At 42.5% G+C, this 17,710-nt stretch overlaps 1 protein-coding gene across 1 annotated transcript in view; it reads left to right on the top strand.

The window, feature by feature from the left end:
- Positions 1 to 9,005, top strand: part of LOC135057489 (stonustoxin subunit alpha-like) — a 120,330-nt gene extending 111,325 nt beyond the window's left edge. The window contains exon 3 of the mRNA XM_063963366.1: positions 6,281 to 9,005. Coding sequence (XP_063819436.1) covers positions 6,281 to 8,292 — 2,012 coding nt within the window. The 3' untranslated portion in view covers positions 8,293 to 9,005. The remainder of the gene's footprint in view (positions 1 to 6,280) is intronic.
- Positions 9,006 to 17,710: the final 8,705 nt, after the last annotated feature.

Genomic DNA, 17,710 nt, shown 5'->3' on the forward strand with positions numbered 1-17,710 from the left:
CATTTGGCTCCCATTGCGGATTTTTTAAGCATAGTCACCAAATGGACAAAGTAAGCAAACGGTGAAAGTCCTCCAAGTTCTTTCACCAACTCCTTCTCCGCAGGAAAGTACCACAGTCCACTTCTGTAGTGACTGCCGCATACCCAGTGAGAACCCTACCAGACCCCTCAGCACTGGAAGTATGACGTATTAACAGCAATAAATCAATATGCCACCTTTTTCAGTGCAGGTTACAGGTCTGCAACTTTTTTAGTTTTTATCCACTGGAATTTTGTTGGGTGAGAAACAACTTATCGATCACCCTATCCAGTGAATGTTCACCAAGAAACTCCCTGTGGGCTCAGTGAAGTTTCTCCCTTACACAAATCACGTTTGCGTATGCTAACACAGTGCGTATGAGGATGCAATTTGTGCAAAATCATGCAAATGGTATCACGTTGTGCCACATATCACACACACACGTGCGGTCCAATCGCACAACTCCCAAATACTTGTTATTTGTGTGCCTTACGATCATGTAGACAATTTTACTTTTATTAGAAGGGGTTGTCTCTGTCACCTGGGGTGTCCTGGCTAACCCCACACCCGGCCTTAAACGTGCGGCTGCAAACCACCCCGCCACCGAAGCTTCTCCTAGCTTGAGTGTCTCGCCCTACGGGATCCCTTCCGGGTTTCAATATAATCACACCTACTTTCAACTCTGATACACAATATTTTTCTGTACAGAAAGTGAATCACTTTCACCTTTGATTAATAGCTTGCTCCGGAGGTAGTACACTTATAACAAGATTTTGAGCAATCTGTCTACAATCGGATAGTTACTTGTTAATGTATAACTACAAATCTTTTATCCCACCATTTAAATTTATTTCTATTGTGTGGTAAAAGTTACGCTTGCTACTTTACGCAACCTTGCATAAGCATGCAACCGTGCGCGTAATCGTGCACATGTGCGCATTCCCGTACGCAGGCTTCGTGTACACTTCTACCGCACCACGTGTACACCGTGCGTTCGCAACTAAATATTCCACACTTATCTCTATCAGTGTAAGCAATGCAGCAAATTTATGTTTCTACTGCTTTTGCTTCATACACGATACACCTTTGTTCCCTCACACACGCTGGAGGCCACCCACGTGGATAACTTCCGTTGTGTGCTGCCCAAACTTTTAGGCCTGAACAGAGTCCTGTACGTGTTTTACAAGCACCCACTTAAACAAATATACCAAATGTGTAACAAATAACTTATCCGATTCTATGCAGATCTAAAAATTACTATTACAACCTATGGCAACAATATGTGAGAGTATACGCAAAGTATCTGTACGCTTGTGCGCGTTTTCGCGCCAAAAATAACATACACAAAAAAATTGCTTTTCCTTGCTGTCCCACGGTTCGCACCAGCACCTCTGAAACTATACAGGACAGACGTGGTTTAACATTAGGTAGTTTTAACACAAAACAAAATTACTTTAGACATCCTCCACCCTTTGTTGTTAGACCAAAGTCTGTTAGGCCCTGCAAGTCCGTGAGTGTGAGATGAAATGGACGAGCTCCCAACTGTAAAGTTTGATTTACTTACAAGGAAAAGCAATACCTAATCACACTGTGGTTCGGACCACTGTGGCCGCTAAATGTAAACAATAACTCCTAAAATGTGCATGCGCGTTGCATATACGCACCAACACGCTGTCTGCACAATTTAGCGACGCGAGTGGCTGAATACACCTTATTCCCTAAACAAGAATGGAATGCGACACCAGTAGTTTAAATGTTATGTTGTCGTCCAATACATCAACAATATTTACTCAAAAAGATACAAGTAGAAAATACAACATTACACAGAAGAGCTACAACCAATAGTACATACGTTTGTTCGCCAGCGCTCCAGGATCCAGGTCTCAGTCAGTCTTAGCAAAATGACCTTCAGAGAAAAGCCTGAGCCTGGTCAGGGAGCCTTTCTTTTATACAATGGGTCCAAAATACAATACAAAAGGAAATGTAATCTCTTCTTCCATAGGTCAAGGGGCAGGTCATTTACAGTACATGAGGGGTCATAGGTTGGTTTGAATGAATGGGCGATGCTTTGTCCAGGTGTGCTTGCAGGTCTCCACCACCGGGTTCCCGCCAAATATCATAAGTATTTACAGTATTTATGAATATTACAATTCTGCGCATATCTATGTGCAGAAACATGCGATTAACTGCACATAACCGGGACATAGATCACAAAATACTGCACATCTGGATACCAAACACTAAGTCCTAACCTTGCTCTGTCCCCTCACATCCTGTTAAGCTGGATAACTCTATTGTTCTATCCTTTGAGTAAATGTAAGTTGCTGGCAATGTGTGTGGAGACTATGTGTAAATTGTGCACTATATGAATTGATTATTAACTATGTCTTTGTAGCTTTTCTGTGCATATGTGTATGCTACCGTATATACTCATACCACGCGCCAATGCGCAATGCTTGTGAACCAGTGTACGTAGCGTGCAGGTATGCGTACGCACGGCAAAAATGCCCACGCACAGATGCCACTCTGTGTGGTGTTTGCACGTGAAGTGTGTGTGTAATATTTTTGACTTCGACACTACTTGTGTGAGACGTGCGGCGTGCATATGAACGCTCAAGTCATGTGTCCGTGCCAGTGACTGGGTCGGGCTCCCGCACTGGAGGACGCGGCCAGTCTGTGTGTGTCCACTTGTGTTCTGGGGGGTATAAGGTAAGCTTGTCTTGTACTTCATGTTTTCTTGACAAAAATCCTGTGGGGATTGAAACGTTGAACATCCGAACTCTGTGTCCGTGAGCTTTCTTTTGAAAAAAAGTGTCTCTGAGTGCCGCACCATTGCTGTTGTGTATATATATATATATATATATATATATATATGGATTATACATTTCTGGGATTTCTTTCATTACCCATAATAAATCCAGAAACTCCAAGGAGTAGTTTTTCTAAAGTGCCCATTGCAGCCAATCACGTTGTAGCTATAATTTTCTACACTGTACTATGTACATGATAAGTAAAATAAGTAGAAACCTTTTGCATACATGTACTTTTACCCCTAAGTATCTGTTACAAAATGGTTAGCAAAGCACCCCAAAAAGGAAGACAGTCTGGTTGATAAAACAGGTATCTACTAGTGTGAAAACAAAAAAGATGGCCTTTAGGAAATATAAGGAGACTCAAAATAGTAATGACAAAGAGGTGTATCTTGCCAGATGGAAGGAGGCTAAGAAGGTGATCAGGTGTGCAAAGGCACAAGCTGAGTAGAAAATTGCCCAGTCAGTAGATAAATAGGCCAAAACTTTTTTAAGTATGTAAGTGAATAGAGAAAATCAAATGGAGGAATAATGAGACTAAATACAGAGTGAGAATTTGCTGAAGGGAAACAAGGTAATAGCAAACATAAATAATTATTTTTGCTCTATATTCATTACAGAAGAAGTGATGGGGCCACAGTTAGTTGCAAGGACAGTCATAAAAATAAAGTAGATGAAAGAACATTTACAGAGAAGGTCCTAAAAGAACCTTTTAAAACTGAAAGTAGATAAATCAATGGGGCCAGATGGAATATATATCCAATGATACTAAAAGAGCTTAAATATATGCTGGTAGCACAATTAACAGAACTATTCAACAAGTCACTAGCTACAGGTACAATTACAGAGGATTAGAAATGAGTGAATGTAGTACCACTGCACAAAAGTGGAAGCATGGAAAAAGCAAGTAACTACAGACCAATAATCCTTACATCAGTAGTAGGTAAAGGAATGGAAACACTAGTAAAAAAAAGAATAGTGGAATATCTTAAATCAAACAAGTTACAGGATCCCAAACAGCATGGATTTACTGGTGGAAGATCATGCCAAACAAATCTAATTGAATTTTGTTACTCCATGACTAAAACAATATATTAAGGGGAGGCTGTAGATGTAGCATATCTAGACTGTAGTAAGGCAGACTGCTAAATAAACACGAAAGCGTGAAGTTGGATTATAAAACAGTTAAATGGATAAGACCATGGATACCTGGATAAGAAGCAGAATAGAAAATAGACAGGTACTACACTGGAAACTGCAGAGGATGAAAGGGGTATAGGAGTCACTATTTCAGATGACTTAAAGGCAGGTAACCAATAGCAATGAGAAAGGCAACTCAGTTACATGGTTACATAAGGAGAGGAATCAGTAGCAGGAAAAAAGGAGGTAACAATGCCACTGATACGTCCTCACCTGAAATACTGTGTCCAGTTCTGCAGACCATATCTCCAGAGGGATATAAATACATTAGAGAGCGTACAAAGAAGGGCGACTAAAATGGTGCGTGGCCAAAACTTTCAAAAAACTTTCACGGAATGACAAAAAGATATTAACATGTATAGTTTGTAGCAGAGAAGGGAAAGGGGAGACATGATAAAAACTTTCAAATATACCAAAGGTTTTAACAAAGTCCAGGAGGGAAACATTCTCCAAATGAAGAGAAGCGATAGGACACGAGAACATGCACTGAGACTGGCTGGGGGGAGGTTCAGTGGAAATTTAAGGAACCATTACTTCACAGAAAGGGTAGTGGACAAGTAGAATAGCCTCCCATCAGAGGTGGTAGAGGCTAATACAGTAGAGCAATTTAAACATGCTTGGGATAGGCATATGAATATCATTACTAAGAACTAAGGCTCAACAAGGGTTCAGGTTCCTTAAAGGATACAAAAAAGGGGCAGACTAGATGGGCCAAGTGGCTCTTATCTGCCATCAATTTCTATGTTTCTATGTTTTCAAAAAATCTTTAGTTACAATCTTTTCAACACAGCTAGAAGTTAGAAAAATGTAAGCAGATACTGTATATGGCCTAAGAGTGTTATTGATGCTTCAGCACAGCTTTCCAGATCACAATGGCTTCTCCAACATCCCCAAGTATCAGATGTGGCGCTATTAGGTCTAGTAAAATTTACAAATAGTGTAGTATTTAATCAATTCCATTAAGGCAGCAAATTTTAGTCTGGTATTTCACATTTATATATACATTTTTTCTTTTTTTTTATTGCTGTATTGTGTGTATTGTATTGTATTGTTTGTTTGAGTAGTGCTATGGCTGGTGGGTTGTGTCCTAATGAAGGTTGCATCCTTTAACCAAAGCATTGACTCATGACACTGTGTTGGTGATATATGAGTAATTAACTCTGCAAAACATTAATGAGAAGTCCCTAGTGAGCACCTTTCTTCTGTACTGTGGATATATATATATATATATATATATATATATATACACACATACAGTATAGTGACACTATGGGGCAATTAGCTCGGTAGAGGGGTTTATTGGTGCAGTGTCCAGGTGTTTAATCAGGATCCAAAGACAGCATTTATTGTAAATACAGTAAATGAATAAGAAGTTTTACTGGCAGCAGAAACTTATAAGTCGTGGCTTGGCTGGCTACTACAGCTTCTCAACAGTCTCACAGTCTTTAAAGTTTTATGGTTTTCCCTACCTCCCGTATATAAGTACCAAGGCTTCCTAGCCCCGACAAACTGGATCCTGACTGCAGTCCTGACCTGGACTGACTGCAACAGCCCCACCTGGGTTCTCTCCACATGGCAGCCTCTAGGAATGTTCACACACCTGTTTTATTCTCTGTGTAGTTGGATCCCTCCAGCCACACACACTATCACCTGTTTCCCAGCACAATCCCTACCATATAAGCAAACAAGACAAAGCACAAAAGCATAATTAATACTGGTGGTTGGTCCATAAAAATGAAATAAACCGCAATCACCTCATCCTTCACAGAAGAAGTGTAGGGTCAGCACTCACATTCAGTATAGAAGGCTTTAATAAGGTACAAAGTATAATACTGGTAATGGTGCCGGTAGCAGATGCCCAACAGCCGTTTCCAATGATCACCATCAGATTTCTGCTTATTTTCCTCTGTTGTATTGCACTGGTATAGATGTAATTTGCTCTTATTAATATTATAATAATTTACTTATTCAGTGCTACATAGTGCAGGGCACCGCCATACATGGGATAACCATAAAATAAAGAATACACCATGAGTGCAAAACACCATTGCATAAAAATTGTGTGAATAGACAATACAGGAAAACAGAGAAGAACGAGGGCAATGGATAGGGAAACTCACTGTAGCTTCTAGGAGAAGCAAGCATTTAATATATTGGAAAATAAAACAAATATATAAAATTAAAGTTTACAATTGAGTCAGGAAGGAATCTGCTGCAGAATAGATGACTGTTTATATTTTGTTATTATTCAGGTATCACTTTATGGGACCTCGATGTATTGGCAGATCACGTGGCATCAACACCTCGAGAGAATACATTATTTGACATTACAACTTCAGACACTCTTTCAGCTAAATCATCAGCTCTGAATGTTTCAGCATCTTTAAAGCTCAGTTTACTTGCTGGTATGGTAGATGTTACGGGATCTGGGAAATTCATTCATAACACTAAGGCCTCTAAGAATCAAGTCAGTGTCACTCTAAATTACTCAAGAACAACAAAGTTTGAGCAGCTGAGCATGGAGCATTTAGGTGCCAAAAACATAGAACATCATGAAGTGTTTGACAAAGGGACGGCCACCCATGTGGTCACTGGTATATTGTATGGTGCTAAAGCCTTCTTTACATTTGAACGTGATGTGTCTACAACAGAGAAGTTTCAGGAAATACAGGGAAACCTTGAGGTCGCTATAAAGAATATTCCACAATGTACAATCGATGGACAGGGAAATGTGGAAATTACAGAGGAAAAGAGGAAAGAAGTAAAAACATTTAGCTGCAAGTTTAATGGAGACTTCGCCCTGGAGAGTAATCCGGTCACATTCGAAGATGCCGTAAAAATTTATGCCAACCTCCCAAAGCTATTAGGAGAGAAAGGGGAGAAGGCTGTACCTGTGACAGTCTGGCTGTATCCTCTGTCAAAAATTAACAGTAAAGTTGATCAAATAATTAGATCCATTAGTACAGATCTTGTTTTCAGTACAGAACAGCAGATACAGAAAATGATAGATGTTACCATACACTGTAACGATCTGATGAAACATCCGGTTGCAGAGACCTTTCCTGACATCAAGAGTAACATCATTCAGTTCATAGAGCAGTGTGATCTATTTAAACTCAAATTTAAGAAGAAACTTGCAGAGATCTTACCTGCTATCCGTGGTGGGGGATCAGAGGAATCTGATCTTGCTAAGATTTTACTCAAAATAAAACAATCTCCATTTAGAAACAGCTATATTACAGAGTTTCTGAGCAGAAAAGAACAGGAGATGGATACTGTGAGCTCCTATCTGGCAATGCTGCCCAACATCAGTGTTTTACCAACTGAGACTGAGAGACACAAACTAACATCTGACCCTATGATTGATTATGTTGTGTCTTTCAATTTTACATCCTTTAATGAGGAGGAGACATATCTTTCTGATATGTCTTATTGGCTTCAAGATCTTGAAAGCAAAATCTATAATAACAACAACAACATCTCACCATGGTACAAGGACAATTATGTAGATAAGAAGGCCAGGAGATGTGTAAGAGCATTTAAGGAATTTGCTGCAGCCAATGCATCCAGTGAGAAGACTAAATTCATTATCTCATCTGTCCCAGACCAGAGTAATCCTGGGGTCTCCATTTATTTGTATGAAGGTGGGGATTTGGTGAGTGTAAAGTTTGAGCCTCCAGCTAAACCTAATCCCCCCTTTATCAGTGGTAGGACACATGATAGTATGGAACTCACTATCAGTCCAGCAGACTTTGGGAAAGAGTTCATAGAAAGATACAAAATAGAGTATAGATCTGCTGAGGAGGAAAACTGGTCACATTTTATAACAAAGAATAAAGATGAGAAGATCACAGTTACAGGACTAAAGCCTAATACTAAGTATCAGCTCAAATACTCTGCAGTGTTTAAACCAGGACTCAGCACTGCCAGTGATGCTATAGAAAATGAGAAAACCTTTCCCACTGGTAAACCTGAAGTCTCACTCATCACTGCTGATTCATCCAGTATTAAATTACAGCTCAAGGAACCAACTATAGTTGGAGATGGAGTCACAGTAACTGAATTTAAAGTTGAATACAAAGTAGAATCTGAAAATCAAGGTGAAAGGTGGCAGGAACGTAGATCAGGTAGCAAAGTAGAAACGTATACTGTTGATGGGCTAAAGTCACTGACATCCTACATAATACGTGTATCGGCCATATGTGGTAACTCTGGGGTCAGTGCTCCTAGTGGTGAGATTTTAGTTAGGACAACAGAAGAATAATCTTCTAATATTCAACATTGACTAATTAAAGAAAATAGCCTCCAAATAAAGGACAACATACCTATATGATTGAAGATACAGTTAATAGATATTTGGGAATCTTAATCTATAATGTGATTGTGGTGATAAACTGAATAATATATGCACACAAATAGGAAAGCAAAGGTATTCTGTTTAGGGGAACTCTTATGGTATAACTGTAAATCACAGGTTTTGTTTTACTCCTTGCCATAAGTACAGTGGACCAAATAACTTTTCATTGGATCAATAGAGAACTATGAGCTATCTTCTTTCTTAGGAAATAATAGCCTGCATTTTCCAGATGAATTGGGTGGAAACACCATGGGAGAAGGAAAAGTGTACTCACCTCTTCATCGAGGTTTGGGCACATTACAGAGATACATACATCACCTTTTTCTACTAAGACCAAAATGTGTAATTATCTGCAGCATACCACATGGCGATAACTCAGAATGTTAATGGATAATTCACCTATTCAGCTGTTTGTTCCATGATGTTGTTTAATCATAATTGACTTATTAAGTTTATTAATCATCCCTCCCCATGGTCAGACTGTCATCTGTTCTACACATGGCATGTTTTCTTTCTGTATATTACCTGACTATACTGTTTATGTACTGTTTCATTTGGAATAACTGTTGGCCTTTGTTACTGAGTCATTGTATTTACATGTGCTATGAAGTTATGTGTATTTTCCTGATCAAATTTCCAAATCAATTCAATAAAGATATATTTAAAGAATAGAACCATTGTTACTGGTACTTTATCTCCAGCGACTTTATCTCCATCCAAGGCTTAGTAAATAGACCCCTTATTTCTATAATAAATCCACACTCAGGCAACTGGATGTAGTCAACATTTCAGGGATCGGCGTCCCTTTTATCAAGACATACTGTAGTATAACAAAACATACAACACACAAATACCTGTTCAAGTCACCATTGTGCCCGTACTTCCTCTCACCACTGCTCCCAGTGGAGAAAAACGATGACATCACTGGCTTGACTCTGCGCCGACAACCAGATGTCTCCAAGGGGCTTTGCCACCCAGTGTGGGAACCTACTAAAACAATAAAGGACATGACAAACTATCGGTAATGCAGCTATAATCTTGCAAGTATGGTAACTGTCACAAAAAAGAGGCAGAAACTCTGTGACAAGTGGGTTGCTTATGTCCCCTTACTCCAGCAATGCAGTGCCAGTGCTAAACTATGTTAGTGTCCACATCTCTTGACAACTGTCAGCTATGGCAGCATGAATGCAGTAAATATTGTATACAGTAGAGATGTGCACCGGAAATTTTACGGGTTTTGTGCTTTGGTTTTGGATCCAGTTGCGCGGGCGTGTTTTGGATTCGGACGCATTTTGCCAAAATCTCCCTGAAAATGTTTTGTCGAATTCGGGTGTGTTTTGGATTCGAGTGTTTTTTATAAAAAAACAACAACCTAAAAACAGCTTAAATCATAGAATTAGGGGGAAATATGATTCCATAGTATAATTAACCTCAATATCCATAATATACTCTCATTTCCAGTCTCTTCTGAACACCTAACACCTCACAATATTATTTTTAGTCCTAAAATTTGCACCGTGGTCGCTGGATGACTAAGCTAAGCGGCCCAAGTGGGCGGCACAAACACCGGGCCCATCTAGGAGTGGCACTGCAGTGTCAGATAGGATGGCACTTAAACAAATTGGCCCCAAACATCACATGATGCAGAGATAAATAAAAAAAGAGCCTTCCACCCACCCTTATGTTGTATAAACAGGACATGCACACTTTAACAAACCCATCATTTCAGCCACAGGGTCTGACACACGACTGTGGCTGAAATGACTGGTTGGTTTGGGCCCCCACCAAAAAAGAAGCAATCAATCTCTCCTTGCACAACTGGCTCTACAGAGGCAAGATGTCCACCTCCTCCTCATCGTACGATTACTCACTGTGTACATCCCCCTCCTCACAGAGTATTAATTTGTCCCCACTGGAATCCACCATCTCAGATCCCTGTGTACTTTCTGGAGGTAATTGCTGGTGAATGTCTTCAAGGAGGAATTGATTATAATTCATTTTGATGAACATCATCCTCTCCACATTTTCTGGAAGTAACCTCGTACGCCGATTGCTGACAAGGTGATCGGCTGCACTAAACACTCTTTCAGAGTACACACTGGAGGGGGGGGGGGAGGGGGGCAACTTAGGTAAAATAAAGCAAGTTTGTGCAAGGGCCTCCAAATTGCCTCTTTTTCCTGCCAGTATACGTACGGACTGTCTGACGTGCCTAGTTGGATGCTGTCACTCATATAATCCTCCACCATTCTTTTAATGGTGATAGAATCATATGCAGTGACAGTAGACAACATGTCAGTAATCATTGGCAGGTCCTTCAGTCCGGACCAGATGTCAGCACTCGCTCCAGACTGCCATGCATCACCGCCAGTGGGTGGGCTCGGAATTCTTAGACTTTTCCTCGCAGCCCCAGTTGCGGGAGAATGTGAAGGAGGAGCTGTTGACGGGTCACGTTCCGTTTGAGTTGACAAGTGTCTCACCAGCAGGTCTTTGAACATGTGCAGACTTGTGTCTGCCAGAAAGAGAGACACAACGTAGGCTTTAAACCTAGGATCGAGCACGGTGGCCAAAATGTAGTGCTCTGATTTCAACAGATTGACCACCCATGAATCCTGGTTAAGCGAATTAAGGGCTCCATCCACAAGTCTCACATGCCTAGCGGAATCGCTACATTTTAATTCCTCATTCAATCTCTCCAGCTACTTCTGCAAAAGCCTGATGAGGGGAATGACCTGACTCAGGTGTGGCAAGTTCAAAGGGTTGCAGAACCTTGCACAACGTTGAAATCATTCTCCACTGTGCTTGAGTCAGGTGCATTCCCCCTCCTTTGCCTATATCGTAGGCAGATGTATAGGCTTGAATGGCCTTTTGCTGCTCCTCCATCCTCTGAAGCATATAGAGGGTTGAATTCCACGTCGTTACCACCTCTTGCTTCAGATGATAGCGGGGCAGGTTCAGGAGTGTTAGCTGGTGCTCCAGACTTTGGCACGCGGTGGCTGAATGCCGAAAGTGGCACGCAATTCTTCGGGCCACCGACAGCATCTCTTGCACGCCCCTGCCGTTTTTTAAATAATTCTGTACCACCAAATTTAATGTATGTGCAAAACATGGTACGTTCTGGAATTTGCCCACATGTAATGCACGCACAATATTGGTGGTTTTGTCCGATGTCACAAATCCCCAGGAGAGTCCAATTGGATGATGTTCCTCAGTTTCTGTAAGAGGTTTTCAGCTGTGTGCCTCTTATGGAAAGTGGTGATACAAAGTGTAGCCTGCCTAGGAACTAGTTGGCGTTTGCGAAATATTGCTACTGGTGCCGCTGCTGCTGTTCTTGCTGTGGGAGGCAATACGTCTACCCAGAGGGCTGTCACAGTCATATAGGGCCTAATTCCAAGTTGATCGCAGCAGAAAACTTGTTAGCTGTTGGGCAAAACCATGTGCACTGCAGGGAGGGCAGATATAACATGTGCAGAGAGAGTTGTTGAGAGCTGCTGTTCTTGCTGCGGGAGGCAATACATCTACCCAGTGGGCTGTCACAGTCATAGAGTCCTGAGTCTGCCCTGCTCCACTTGTCCACATGTCCATGGTTAAGTGGACATTGGGTAAAACTGCATTTTTTAGGACACTGGTGACTCTTTTTCTGATGTCATTCTCGGTATCGCCTGCCTAGAGAAGTGGAACCTAGATGGTATTTGGTCCCGGGGACACACTACCTCAAGCAATTCTCTAATTCCCTGTGTATTAACGGTGGATACCGGACACACGTTTAACACCAACACAGCTGCCAAGGCCTGAGTTATCCGCTTTGCAGCAGGATGACTGCTGTGATATTTCATCTTCCTCGCAAAGTAGTGCTGGATAGTCAATTGCTTACTGGAAGTAGTACAAGTGGTCTTCCGACTTCAACTCTGGGATGACAATCGACTCCCAACAGCAACAACAGCAGCGCCAGCAGCAGTAGGCATTACACTCAAGGATCCATCGGAGGAATCCCAGTTAGGAGTCCCAGTTAGGAGAGGACTCATCAGTCTTGCCAGTGACATGGACATTGACACAGAGGGAGTTGGTGGTGTGGTTTGACAAAGGCAACACACGCCTTTGCACCTGTTGTCCACATTTCTGTTAAAATAATTCCACACCGAAGAGGTGATTTTCTTTGTGATTTGACCAGGCATGTCAATGGCCATATTCATCCCACAGAAAACAGGTGTCTCCCCGGGTGCCTGACTTAAACAAACCACCTCACCATCAGAATCCTCCTTGTCAATTTCCTCCTCAGCGCCAGCAACACACATATCCTCATCCTGGTGAACTTCAACAGTGACATCTTCAACTTGACTATCAGAAACTGGACTGTGGGTGCTCCTTCCAGCACCTGCAGGGGGCGTGCAAATAGTGGAAGGCGCCACCTCTTCCCGTCCAGTGTTGGGAAGGTCAGGCATCGCAACCGACACAATTGGATTCTCCTTGGGGATTTGTGATTTCGAAGAACGCACAATACTTTGCTGTGCATTTTGCCAGCTTAAGTCTTTTCATTTTTCTAGCGGGAGTATGAGTGATTCCATCCTCATGTGAAGCTGAACCACTAGCCATGAACATAGATCAGGGCCTCAGCCGTTCCTTGCCACTCCGTGTCGTAAATGGCATATTGGCAAGTTTACGCTTCTCCTCAGACGCTTTTAATTTCGATTTTTGGGTAATTTTACTGAACTTTAGTTTTTTGGATTTTACATGCTTTCTACTATGACATTGGGCATCGGCCTTACCAGACAATGTTGATGGCATTTCATCGTCTCGCCCATGACTAGTGGCAGCAGCTTCAGCACGAGGTGGAAGTGGATCTTGATCTTTACCTATTTTACCCCTCCACATTTTTATTCTCCATTTTTTAATGTGTGGAATTATATGCCAGTAATATATCAATAGCAATGGCCTACTGTACCGTACTATATGTATATTGCTGGTCCCCAAAATGCTGCACTGTCCTACTATATACTGCTCACAATAATGCAGCACAGAGAAAGTATACTTGACACAGAGCTGCAAGATACAGCAATGGCCTACTGTACTGTACTATATGTATACTGCTGGTCACCAAAATGCTGCAATATCCTACTATATACTGCTCACCATAATGTTGCACAGAGATAGTGTACTTGACACAGAGCTGAAAGATACAGCAATGGCCTACTGTACTGTACTATATGTATACTGCTGGTCACCAAAATGCTGCACTGTCCTGCTATATACTGCTCACAATAATGCGGCACAGAGATAGTATACTTGACACAGAGCAGCAAGATACAGCAATGGCCTACTGTACTGTACTATATGTATACTGCTGGTGTCACCAAAATGCTGCACTGTCCTACTATAAACTGCTCACAATAATGCAGCACAGAGATAGAATACTTGACACAGAGCTGCAAGATACAGCAATGGCCTACTGTACTGTAATATATGTATACTGCTGGTCACCAAATTGCGGCAATATCCTACTATATACTTCTCACAATAATGCAGCACAGAGACAGTACACTTGACATAGAGCTGCAAGATACAGCAATGGACTACTTTACTGTACTATATGTATACTGCTGGTCACCAAAATGCTGCAATATCCTACTATATACTGCTCACAATAATGCAGCACAGAGATAGTATACTTGACACAGAGCTGCAAGATAAGCGAATTAAGGGCTCCATCCACAAGTCCCACATGCCTAGCGGAATCGCTCTGTTTTAGCTCCTCCTTCAATCTCTCCAGCTTCTTCTGCAAAAGCCTGATGAGGGGAATGACCTGACTCAGGCTGGCAGTGTCTGAACTGACTTCACGTGTGGCAAGTTCAAAGGGTTGCAGAACCTTGCACAACGTTGAAATCATTCTCCACTGCGCTTGAGACAGGTGCATTCCACCTCCTTTGCCTATATCGTGGCCAGATGTATAGGCTTGAATGGCATTTTGCTGCTCCTCCATCCTCTGAAGCATATAGAGGGTTGAATTCCACCTCGTTACCACCTCTTGCTTCAGATGATGGCAGGGCAGGTTCAGGTATTTTTGGTGGTGCTCCAGTCTTCTGTACGCGGTGCCTGAACGCCGAAAGTGGCCCGCAATTCTTCTGGTCACCGACAGCATCTCTTGCACGCCCCTGTCGTTTTTTAAATAATTCTGCACAACCAAATTTAAGTTATGTTCAAAACATGGGACGTGCTGGAATTTGCCCAGATGTAATGAACGCACAATATTGGTGGCGTTGTCCGATGTCACAAATCCCCAGGAGAGTCCAATTGGGGTAAGCCATTCTGCGATGATCTTCCTCAGTTGACGTAAGAGGTTTTCAGCTGTGTGCGTATTCTGGAAAGCGGTGATACAAAGCGTAGCCTGCCTAGGAACGAGTTGGCGTTTGCGAGATGCTGCTACTGGTGCCGCCGCTGCTGTTCTTGCAGCGGGAGGCAATACATCTACCCAGTGGGCTGTCACAGTCATATAGTCCTGAGTCTGCCCTGCTCCACTTGTCCACATGTCCGTGGTTAAGTGGACATTGGGTACAACTGCATTTTTTAGGACACTGGTGAGTCTTTTTCTGAGGTCTGTGTACATTTTCGGTATCGCCTGCCTAGAGAAATGGAACCTAGATGGTATTTGGTACCGGGGACACAGTACCTCAATCAAGTCTATAGTTGGCTCTGAATTAACGATGGATACCGGAACCACGTTTCTCATCGCCCAGGCTGCCAAGGCCTGAGTTATCCGCTTTGCAGCAGGATGACTGCTGTGATATTTCGTCTTCCTCGCAAAGGACTGTTGTACAGTCAATTGCTTACTGGAAGTAGTACAAGTAGTCTTCCGACTTCCCCTCTGGGATGACAATCGACTCCCAGCAGCAACAACAGCAGCGCCAGCATCAGTAGGCGTTACACTCAAGGATTCATCGGAGGAATCCCAGGCAGGAGAGGACTCGTCAGAATTGCCAGTGACATGGCCTGCAGGACTATTGGCTTTCCTGGGTAAGGAGGAAATTGACACTGATGGAGTTGGTGGTGTGGTTTGCAGGAGCTTGTTTACAAGAGGAAGGGATTTACTGGTCAGTGGACTGCTTCCGCTGTCGCCCAAAGTTTTTGAACTTGTCACTGACTTATGATGAATGCGCTGCAGGTGACGTATAAGGGAGGATGTTCCGAGGTGGTTATCGTCCTTACCCCTACATGTTACAGCTTGACAAAGGCAACACACGGCTTGACACCTGTTGTCCGCATTTGTGTTTAAATAGTTCCACAGCGAAGAGCTGATTTTTTTTGTATTTTGACCAGGCATGTCAATGGCCATATTCGTCCCACGGACAACATGTGTCTCCCCGGGTGCCTGACTTAAACAAACCACCTCACCATCAGAATCCTCCTTGTCAATTTCCTCCCCTGCGCCAGCAACACCCATATCCTCATCCTGGTGTGCTTCAACACTGACATCTTCAATTTGATTATCAGGAACTGGACTGCGGGTGCTCCTTCTAGCACTTGCAGGGGATGTGCAAATGGTGGAAGGCGCAAGCTCTTCCCGTCCAGTGTTGGGAAGGTCAGACATCGCAACCGACACAATTGGACTCTCCTTGGGGATTTGTGATTTCGAAGAACGCACAGTTCTTTGCTGTGTTTTTGCCAGCTTAAGTCTTTTCTTTTTTCTAGCGAGAGGATGAGTGCTTCCATCCTCATGTGAAGCTGAACCACTAGCCATGAACATAGGCCAGGGCCTCAGCCGTTCCTTGCCACTCCGTGTCGTAAATGGCATATTGGCAAGTTTACGCTTCTCCTCAGACGCTTTTAATTTACATTTTTGGGTCATTTTACTGAACTTTTGTGTTTTGGATTTTATATGCACTGTACTATGACATTGGGCATCGGCCTTGGCAGACGACGTTGATGGCATTTCATCGTCTCGGCCATGACTAGTGGCAGCAGCTTCAGCACGAGGTGGAAGTGGATCTTAAGCTTTCCCTATTTTTTTAACCTCCACATTTTTGTTCTCCATATTTTAATGCGCACAACTAAAAGGCACCACAGGTATACAATGTAGATGGATGGATAGTATACTTAATGGATGACGAGTGACGACACAGAGGTAGGTACAGCAGTGACCTACCGTACTGCTATATATAGTATAATGGACCTGTGGACACTGTCAGCAGACTGCTAAACTACCAGTATAAAAAAAAAGCCACCACAGGTATACAATGTAGATGGATGGATAATAGTATACTTAATGGATGACGAGTGACGACACAGAGGTAGGTACAGCAGTGGCCTACCGTACTGCTATATACAGTATAATGGACCTGGTGGACACTGTCAGCAAACTGCTAAATTACCAGTATAAAAAAAAAAGCCACCACAGGTATACAATGTAGATTGATGGATAATAGTATACTTAATGGATGACGAGTGACGACACAGAGGTAGGTACAGCAGTGGCCTACCGTACTGCTATATACAGTATAATGGACCTGGTGGATACTGTCAGCAGACTGCTAAACTACTAGTATAAAAAAAAGCCACCACAGGTATACAATGTAGATGGATGGATAGTATACTTAATGGATGACGAGTGACGACACAGAGGTAGGTACAGCAGTGGCCTACCGTACTGCTATATACAGTATAATGGACCTGGTGGACACTGTCAGCAAACTGCTAAACTACTAGTATAAAAAAAAAGCCACAGAAGTGTTTTTCAGGCAGACAAACGTATACTGGTGGTCATTGTCAGCAAAACTCTGCACTGTACTCCTCCTAACAGCTGCTCCCCAATCCTCCCCACAAATATAGTAAAATAATAAACAAGCAATCAGATCAACTGTCTCGTATTAGTACGGAGAGGACGCCAGCCACGTCCTCTCCCTATCAATCTCAATGCACGTGTGAAAATGGCGGCGACGCGCGGCTGCTTATATAAATTCCGAATCTCGCGAGAATCCGACAGCTGGATGATGACGTTCGGGCTCACTCAGGTTAACCGAGCCATACGGGAGAATCCGAGTATGGCTCGGACCCGTGTAAAAAGAGTGAAGTTCGGGGGGGTTCGGTTTCACCCGCTCATCACTAAGAGATAGTATACTTGACACAGAGCTGCAAAATACAGCAATGGTATACTGTACTGTACTATATGTATACTGCTGGTCACCAAAATTCTGCACTGTCCTACTATATACAACTCACAATAATGCAGCACAGAGGTAGTATACTTGACATAGACCTGCAAGATACAGCAATGGCCTACTGTACTGTACTATATGTATACTGCTGGTCACCAAAATGCTGCACTGTCCTACTATAT

This window comes from Pseudophryne corroboree, chromosome 3, assembly GCF_028390025.1.
Source record: "Pseudophryne corroboree isolate aPseCor3 chromosome 3, aPseCor3.hap2, whole genome shotgun sequence".
Lineage (NCBI taxonomy): Eukaryota > Metazoa > Chordata > Amphibia > Anura > Myobatrachidae > Pseudophryne > Pseudophryne corroboree.